Source organism: Buceros rhinoceros, unplaced genomic scaffold (assembly GCF_000710305.1).
Source record: "Buceros rhinoceros silvestris isolate BGI_N320 unplaced genomic scaffold, ASM71030v1 scaffold24212, whole genome shotgun sequence".
Taxonomy (NCBI): domain Eukaryota; kingdom Metazoa; phylum Chordata; class Aves; order Bucerotiformes; family Bucerotidae; genus Buceros; species Buceros rhinoceros.
Genome location: NW_010398653.1, coordinates 17,895 through 27,690, shown reverse-complemented (window position 1 = coordinate 27,690; position 9,796 = coordinate 17,895). Strand labels below are relative to the sequence as shown.

Genomic DNA, 9,796 nt, shown 5'->3' with positions numbered 1-9,796 from the left:
TCAGTATGTTTTGAAATAATAAAAAGACAGTCATTGTCTACATATTAAAAAGGGGACTGAAAATTAATTGCTTTTAGCATTTTCAGTTGCAGCTTTAAAAGAATAAGATGTTTTATTCAGTATTTTTGAAATCTCAGTTTCCTTTGGTTTGAAATTGGGCATTGAAATCCTTACCTGAAATTTGTGTGTGCAAGTTTCAAATGTTCCCAAATGTAGCCACTGCCAAGGGGTGAGGTGAGGGGAAAGAGCAAGGGTTGCAGAAGCTCTTTAACACCATTCAAGAGCATTTTTTAATTTACTGGATAGAGGACTGTGTGGCACACCAAGCACAGAGGAGCAAGAACAGTGACAGTCAAGTTGGAATTTCGCTTGTGTGTCCATATCAACATGTCACCCAATCTTCGCACAGGAGACATAAGGCTCAATTCTAAGTAGCCAGAATTAGTTTTTACTTCCTCTAACACAAATACAGCCCTCTCTCTGTTATTCTTAAAATAATTTATTGGTGACAATCCTGTTGCTGCTTTCAGCCATCACATACTATAGCAATGAAACTCTCTTTGACGTCATTCACACCTCATGTGAACTTGTTTCTGTTTTCTGTTCTTTTCTTTTAGAAAACTGGGATAACAATGTGCACTTACCCCTATAGACATGAATATTCCTACTGACATTCAACATCTGAATAACTGAAATGAATTAAAACATGCTCAATACTTACAGTTAGCAGGTTAATTAAATCCATATTGGGCTCTAAATGATGCGAGGCAGTTTGCAGGGAAACCAGTTCACTCAAGGTGATGGAAAGCTGCTGCATTTTCACTATGTTAACTTTGTTTTCATCTATCCAGTCCGGGAAAATGACATGGACAGCAATCAAGTCTTTCAAATGAACTCCTAATATAGGAATTTTGAAGTCAACACAGTCAGCAAAAGCCTTGCGGTAGTTGCAGTAGTTTCCATTGGAAGAGACCAACTCCGTCATTTCATTCCAGTCCTACAAACAGCCAGAGAAGCAAGTCTCTGTGTAAGCATTCATAGCATTTCCTTAATCTGTTTTAAACGAGCACAATTCATGTCAGGGGGTCAACAGTGTTAATCTCCTCTCTGGCACAGGCAATCAAACAGAGCATCTCCACGAGCTAATCCTTCCCCACCAAAAGCAATGCCACCAAAGTGCCTTTTAGGATGCTCTGCCGTGATCCAAGTATTGTGCTGGTTAGACACCTGCACTGCAGAACCCACCTGACCACAAAGAGGTAATATTCTGCTCAATCTGTCTGTATTCTGGAGTCCACCTACCTTAGTGACTTCTGAAGACAGATGAGAATGAGTTTCTTTCAGGCGAGAAATAGAGCTGTGGCTTAGACCTCCCACAACTGCCATCAGTGTGTTGAAGTTCTGGAGATGAAGGAGCTTCTGCAAGAGAGGTTGATCACGCATAATTAAAAACCAAAGAAAAACACGTCGTCAGAAATATCCAGTGACACACATAACAAGTGAAAGGAGATGACCTAGTACTGCTAGAGCAGAAATCACTAAACTGGGGTGCATAACAGAATGGTTCTGCACTTCTTTTTTTAACTAGCATAGCTCCACAGGAAACACAAAATAGTGACAGTTGTCAACCAGAATACAACAACAACAAAAATATTTTATAGTTATGTCTGTTATTAAAAAACGCAGACATGCCAGACCTCAACGAGTAGCTGCAGTGATGTTGAATAGGCAGTCACTGAGGAAACAGCACAAAGAGTGTCCGGTTCATCTGATCACTGCAATCTGTGTTTGTGCTATTGCTTTATGCTGGAGGAAAAAGATTCATAAGCAAGACTTACCTGTGCAACATTGATAAACTTTGTGATTACTTCTGCCCTTTGTTGAGGTGTTGGTTTACTGAGAACCATGAGCTGGACCCATTTGGAGATACCATTAAATAAAGCAATAGATCTCTCCAAAGTAGGATTGTTCTCCAAGCAGCCATGGATCACATAGCTTTGGTAGTCTGTGAACTAAGAGAGGAAAGGCGTTTTCAGTAAAACAGTGGGCAATTTAAGAATCAAATTGAAGCTTTGATCATTTTTTCCTTTTAAAGCTCCTCTTATTTAGAAAGTGACCAAGACTCAGGGTCAGCAGATTGTGCTGCACATTCATTCCTTCTTAAAATTTGTTGTTGCACTTTTTTATTATTTAAATGTCAATTTAAAACTTAAGTGTTTGTGTATCAGGTACTACAGCAGCATGCATGATGAGCATGATTACTACTTCCATGGAATCATCTTTCCCATAATTTACTCAACATTTTATCCTGTATGTTTTTTCTTGATGTCCTCATGGCATGATACTCTGTAGGAATTATCTAGCACTACAAGCAAGAAGTATATAAATAACAGCTTTCACCCCACTCCAATATCCTGACCTAGATTAGATTTAGATTAGAATTAGATTTCCCTAAATGTTTAGAAAACACTTTTCAGCTGTCCCTTTAAGACAGATTGTCAGAAGCTTATGACAACTTCAGCTTGCACAGGGCATTGATAGCAATGCCAGCCAGCACAGGTTTTGTTGTCTTAGCTGATGAAAAATTGCCTGCTAGAAGACAGCATATACTCTTACACAGCAGGTACTCATTTCAGAGCTGCAGATAAACAGTGCCTCAGCATTCAGACGCTTTTACATGTTTTCTGTTACAGTTAACACTGCCTTTCCTTCTCCCCCATGTTTTTTTTCCAAATAGATAAAACCAACGACAGGATTCAGACTAATCATCTTTTACGATTTCATAGCTTTGAGATAACACTTTTGTCTACCTTGCAAAAATAAGTGGCACTCATACAGTTGTGAACAGTTTACAGCAAATCACCTGGTCTCATTGACATGTCCAAATAAATGTTAATTGTCTCTCTGTAGTTGTTCTCAATTATTTTTTAATCAGTGATCCTGGGCTCATTTTTCAATCTCTCTGTTTTGAGGTGTGCCTTTCACCTTATTTCCTGGAAATATACCATTCTCTAAATTTTTTTGGTTACCAGTCTCATATAAACAAACAAGCAGTGCATCTTTCAAACCTCTTCATTGCATTATGAGAGCTTAATTAGCTCTAATCGGTTGCAGGGAAACATCTGAGAGAGCAAAATTCAAGATGAATTAATAGACAAAATAGAAACAGCATGGCAAAAAGAAAATTCATTGCAGGTCTGAGTTTTTTTTCTGGAATTCCCAAAGGAATTAAAATCTATCTTAAGTCTAGTTAGAAATCCATCTTTTTTTTTCCCTTCTCCTTCCCTCCTTCTTTGAGGTTAGCATTGCACAGATCACAGTAGGGTGTTTTCCCATGACTGGAAGTCTAGAGTAATAAACCTTTGAAGGTTATTAAATGACGTCAAAAGTGATTCTATTTAGACTGGACTAGCTCTTCATTGATCTCTTTTTTTCCTTCCTCTCTTGAAACAAACACAAAACCTAATATATTTTTCTTAGTTTTGGAGTTTATTTCATGCTCCTAAACACTTTTTAAAGTCTCCTTTTTTTTTGCTGAAGAGACCTTGTCATCTTGAGAACTTACTGCTTCCATTTGCCACCAGATACAGTGTCAACACATGACTTTCACATGGATATTTGCCAGCACAGATCAGCATTTCTTTTGGCATTTGGGTTACTCATTTGTTTTACTTTAGCTTCTACTTTCATTTTCAACCATTTTTGCCTCTCGTTCACATACAATCCTGTATGAAAAGAAGCAACTGTATTTGAATTTTCTTCACTGCCAATATGGGAGGCGGAGGAAAGAGAAGTTGTGTTGTTCTTGCAGGTTTTCAACTGTCTAAGTCCTTGAGGAACATGACCTGTCTCAAAGCTGACCCTTCTTTGGGCAGGGGGTTGGCCTAGAAGCCTCGTGAGATCCCTTCCAACCAGAATTATCTCCTACTCCTAAACTGGCAAATGAAAGGAGGTTTTCTGAAGAAGTGGTATGGAGTGAACAGAGACTACAGAAGGACTATATGTATTTCAGTCTCTTCAAAAATAATTCATTGAAAAGACTCTGATGTTTCCTGAGAAGTTATTAACTATTTTCCTAAGAGAAAAAACCCCCAAAACCAAAAACAAAGAACTGTAGGTTTTGAACAATAATATTGGTTTAACCAGTTGCTGCAGTAGCATGGCTGCAGTAGCTTTTAGAAGTAGTTTTTTTCCCAGAATTTATCCACAAAATTAACTTCTGTCACTGAAAGCATCAATCATGAAAAAGATCAAGGAAGTGCTGGCACAACCATGGCTATGTACATCATATAAAGGATTATAAAGATTTACTAGACTGAAATGTTGAGGGGAAAAAAGTCATAAATGTCAAACCATGTGAGCACTCTTTAAGGGAAGGCTCTTAATTGCAAATGACAAAGTCATAGGCTTCTTACAGAAATTCTCCTAAAAGATTTATGCTCCAGAAAAGTGAGATGTTCAGCTAGCTCAATGGGCTCCAGATGGTCAAACAGCAGACAGGCCTTTCCTTTCTTGGAAATCCTCTTCCTCTGTGTAACTCTTCTCATCCAGTCATAGGAAGGACTGCAGCAGAAAACAGGTACAATTCTCATTTCTGTTTGGGCACATGTGAGTGTAGCCCACGATCTGCACACATGGTATGAAATTACTGAGACACATCATGAGTTTTCTGATCTGTGACATTCAGCACACAATAAACACTCAGAGTAAGAGACATTTGGGACCATAACAGAAAATACAGAGTTTTCAGAGTGCAAATGATAATAGCACATTTCTGTCAAAACAAAAGAACAACATATTCTTCCCTGTGATACAGGAAACCATAACTGAAAAATGCCTTGGGAATAGAAGAACAACAGGTCACACCAAATTCTGATACAGAATAAAAGACTTGAATAACATCAAGGATTAATTTTTACTCTGTAAGACTACAGGTCCATGAAATAATGGAACAGCAGAAACAGCCAGTCAGACAGCTAACAAAACAGTAAGAAGTGGATGGACAAAAAGGCAAATATTTTGCTTGCAAGCAGTGGAATAATTCCTATCCATAGTAAAAGCACTTCAGAGAGCAGAAAGAGGTTGCTAACAATATTTTAAATTGAAGATTTAAGAGACAATATTCATGTGATTTCACTGGTACTGTTCTTGCAGAAAATCTTGCAGCATTCACTGAGATTAGTAGTGTTGTCCTTTTTATGACACTTTTAAATAAGGAAAAGTCACAATGCATATGCCGTATTTTCAATCTACAATATCAGGTGAGATACAGGAACCTGTCTCATGATGTTTAAAAGGTAACTTTCTTTTTAGTGTGTCAAGGAAATTGTAGTGTAATCATTTTGATGCAATAAAACTACAAATGTGAATGCTAAAGATTATCTAATTAAATCATAGAAAAGAAGTACACAGAAAGGCATTAGAAAAAATTAACAGGTTACTGAGGAGAGAACAAAAAAGCTTCCTTGAGAAAACCCAAGATTTACACAACACACCAGTCACCGCATTCCTTGTCATTCTGTATCGAAAAATACAGGAAAAAATATAGGAAAAAAGTAATACTAATCACTTAATTAGCACGAGTTTTGTCAGAAAAATTATTTATTTCCCCTTTATATGAAAAACTTACACACAGATAAGAACCTTTCTTTACTGTGACACTAAAACTAGAACTTCCAATCTTTAGCAACTTCAAATTTAAAGACACTATATCTTGTAACTGCTTTTCTGCTCTCTCAAGACCAAGATGGCCCTTATTGTTTTCATATACTGCACAGAAATAGAATTCTGCTGTTTCAGAGACAGAGAGGAAGATGCTGAAGGTCATAAGTTCCTTACATGCTGGAGATATCAATGAGATGGATGTGGTCCTCATATCCGAGCTGGCTGGCTACTTCTCGAAACTCTTCAGTCAAACGAATCAGCCCAAGATCTAGGTTAAACTCGGCAGGAAATTCCAAAATCCAGTATCTGAAACACACAGAGAGCAGTTCAGAGATGCCCAGGAATTCAAGTGTAACATTCAGTGGCTGCATATATTCAGTGGCTGCATTTTATTCAATAGGACTTAGAAATATTTGAGACCAAATGGCTCTTAGGCAGAGAGGGTGGACTAAACCAACTTGTTGCTACTGTGATTATCTGTGACAGTGAAGTGGCAAAAGCTATTTTATCATATAATTTCCTTTGCTTAACTCACCACAGCACAACACAGCAGTAATCTACTGGAATGCAAAATTCCAATTCCAATGCGAAAAGTGATGCCTCAGGTGACACATGTAAAAGGCACACACGTGTCCTGACTCACAGTGCAAGAACACCCACATGACTCTTGCATTTATCCCTTGCCTAAGGGGGGCACTTTATCCACTCAGAAAAGGTGATGTCTTCTGATATTTAAGGGGGTATGGAAAAAGCTTTATCATCCCTTCTTTCAGTATCTGCCTTCCTTTCTTCACAGTAATATAACTTAGTCCAGAGGAAGAAAGAAAAAGCATTTGCTTGAGAGAAAGTAGATTATAACACATTAGCTTAAAAAAAATCATGCTTTCTCTTTTACAGAGAGATGTTCCTACACAAGCACAGCCTAACTCATGAAAGCTTTCCCATAGAAACACAGGTCAGAGACAGCTGGTGCAAGGATCAGAACATACCCAACCTGTAACAGCTTTGGCATCACTAACACACTCCTGCCATCATAAATTATGTAGAGATTGTGCGAACCGCAGCCAACAGCCGAGAGAGAATCTCCCTCTACCTCACTAGATTGTATCTTGAAGCAAAATGTGTCTTTCCTCTGTGTGGCACTGAACTAGTCTCCTTCTAAGAGACGTCACACTCATAAACACCAGGTAAATCATAGCACAAGTTTTCAATCAGCTTTTTAGGTCAACACAGTTAAATGTCCTAAAGGCTGGATGGCTCAACGTAAACAATTGTTTTCAAAAGACCGAAATTCACTCTTGACTATGAACTGGTGATCAAGTTAAAAAAAACACAACAACTTTATATTTACATTACTGTTTTTTATTCTTTACAAAAAGAAATTACATTGGAAGTATTCTCAGAAGCATAAAACCAAAATGCTAGAGGACCGGCAACATGCTTACCTCATGAAATAGCAGATTTTTAATCTGAATTCATTGCAGTTCTCCCCATTGGCTTCTCTATATGTAGGCTAGTTAAAGAAAGCTTTGTGTAACAGCGTCTTTATCCACAGAAGACTCTGACACTAGACCAGCTGAATAAAAAACAGTATAAAACTTTTCTTCTAGAGATAACCACAGAATGCTCTGATATTTCATTCACTTTCACAACATCTCAGGGGACACAGACCATTTGTGGCTGCCATGCCGTTTTTTGCCCTCTTTTGTAGTATTCTGAATATTTGGCTGAACGGTTTCTTCTCAGCTCTGGCTAACCAAATACAGTAATACTTCTGATTACTGAAGTCTTTAAGAGGTATAAATGACACACAGATGCTGCCACTAGAAGTTCATACTACTCCAATGCTAGCCAGCCATTACATGTTTGAAAAGTTATCTTGGCAATATATTTCTACTCATTCGAAGTTAACTCAAAGTAATGTCTCAGCAAACCTGTACGTACAGAAAAAGTCCACAAGCAATAGCAGAAAGAAGCTCAGAGACTTCCACCTTTCAGTCTAGAATAATCTCATCCCTAAACCTTCTTAGTCACTAAATAATAGACACATTTTTACATGCAGTCACAGAAACAATCTGCTTTTGGCATAATGTCAATTTGCAAGTCATCCTGAAAGGATATGTGGACAGAAGCTTGCCAGCCAGCTCTGTGGAAGGCAAATACCACCGGTGCATTAAAAGAAAGGTTCTTGGCAAATGGCTGGAGCATTGATTTCCTTTGTCATCTGCAAAAGAGCAACAAGTCAATTAACAACCATATTCGTGAACAGAGAGGAGCTTTTGTTCTTCAAGCAGAGTCAAAGAATCAAAAGTAGAAATGCTGGGTCATTGGGTCATTATCTGCCAAATAGGTAGGAAACAAAATCAAAGAACACAAAGGCTCCTGTAGTGATAACTATTGCTAGATGGCAGTGGTAGGTTAAAAAAAAAATCAACATAGATCACAGGCCACAGCTAGAAAAACGGGTATGGACAGCACTATGCTAAACATTATACAAAGAGACTGCCAGTAATCCAAAGAACAAATCAAAAATTAGTCCTCCAAAAGGGTGGGGACATGATTTATGTACAACCACTTCCAATATTTGTTTTATCGCAGCTCTATAGCTTTACGTCAACAATTAGACTGTTAACAAAGGGATCTGCCTCAAGGAATTAAAGGTCAAAGCAACACCTCATGTCTCCGCCCAGGGTCCCATCTCCAGCTGCTGTGCAGACCTTTGCACCTTTGCAGTGTAACCACTGAAGCTACAAAAAGCTATTCCCTGGCAGGCTGGCTGACCGTCAGTGTTCCTCAACATCCGCAATCTTAGATTATTCTCTGTCTGTCATTCTTAAAAGACTGTAGAGGATATGCATGTATGAAATGATAACCACACGTGGATGACAGTTGTCAAGAGTGTGTGTATACAAGGAAGAGAGGCGTGATTTCCAACAAAGTATATGGGCTCTGCTACCTCTCATTAGGTATTTAGAACAAAAGGTTTGATAGTGGTCTACAGACATGGATATATGGGGATGTACTACATGCGGTAGCAAGATCTGCCCCTTAATTATGTAATCTCTCTCACCTTTAAATACTTGTTTCTCTACACAATGGAAAAAATTTAATATCTCATTCCAGTCAAAAGCTGTCCTTAATTTCAAAAGAATCTAAATATAGCTTTGTGAATTCAGGCCCTGCTTCAAAGCATTCAAGACCACCCATGAACTCATCTGACTGCAATGTCACGTATGTCATGATTAACGGTGTTATGGATCAAGATCTATTCCTTCTCTTCTTTCCCTCAGACCTGGTACATCACATTTTAATAAAAGTAAAATGATTATATAAACCTTAAGTCATGCTATCGCCAATTATTTAATGTTGATTTGGAAAACCTTTAAAAAAACTTTTAAAAACCACTATACTCACTGTTGTGCATTATCTCTATGAAGAACATTTAACAGAGTGTGTATAGGATGGAAATTCTGGCCTGTGTGATTCTGGACCAAAATGAAACATGGAAAATTTTACAGAACAGAAATGTTGTTTGACAAGGGAAAGACCAGCTAAGTCAGAGAACAGCAGGGCATTTATTATAAGATGAATTTCAAGAACAGCAAAGCAAAATATTGAAAAAGCATACCAAACATTTCAATACAAGTGTTCAAAAGCTCATCTAACGTTGCAGCCTTCCCAAGTGTGTTCGACCCCATTGTCCTTTAATTGTTGTCAAAAAATAAGAGGCATTTTCACCAAAGATGCTTCTTCAGCTGCACAGCCTTTTCACTTTATTGTTGGTTGCATTCCTAGCCGGAACTCCACAGAAAATCTGAAGAAAGTAAGAGATACCATAATTATATGACTGTATGGAAAACTTATCAGGACGCAGCTCTTCTTTTCTATAAACTTTTTCTTTCCCCACAAGATACAGAGCATGTGAAAGACTGCTGTAAGGTTTTCCTTACATTCCAGCTTGTGTTCTTAAGTGTTACTGAACTGTTTGTCCACTAGCACAAAACAAATCCACAGCTAGGGTCATTACAGAAACCAGATGGTAAATGAGGACATGCATGTACAGTGACGCACATTTTGTTCAGGTCATTTTATTTACACTTGATAAGTTGTTTTTTGTTAATAACCCTGCTTT

The 9,796-nt window shown here is 38.0% G+C and overlaps 1 protein-coding gene across 1 annotated transcript; it reads right to left on the bottom strand.

Annotated features, from left to right (window-relative positions):
* Positions 1-664: 664 nt before the first annotated feature.
* On the bottom strand, positions 665-9,362 carry RASGRP3 (RAS guanyl releasing protein 3 (calcium and DAG-regulated)). Its single transcript, XM_010131189.1, has 8 exons — positions 9,293-9,362; positions 7,786-7,888; positions 7,110-7,172; positions 5,839-5,970; positions 4,416-4,563; positions 1,839-2,012; positions 1,303-1,419; positions 665-997 (listed from the first exon to the last, which is right to left on the bottom strand). Exons 1-8 carry the CDS (start codon positions 9,360-9,362, stop codon positions 665-667), a joined length of 1,140 nt encoding a protein of 379 aa, XP_010129491.1.
* Positions 9,363-9,796: the final 434 nt, after the last annotated feature.

What these genes read in the sequence shown, in the direction of transcription:
- RASGRP3 (XM_010131189.1), bottom strand. Translation starts at nt 9,362, where the DNA reads ATGGGGTCGAACACACTTGGGAAGGCTGCAACGTTAGATGAGCTTTTG. An exon ending in AGTTTATCAATGTTGCACAG is followed by an intron (nt 1,420 to 1,838) that starts GTAAGTCTTGCT and finishes CCTCTCTTGCAG; the next exon opens with AAGCTCCTTCATCTCCAGAA. An exon ending in TGTCTTCAGAAGTCACTAAG is followed by an intron (nt 998 to 1,302) that starts GTAGGTGGACTC and finishes GGCTGTTTGTAG; the next exon opens with GACTGGAATGAAATGACGGA.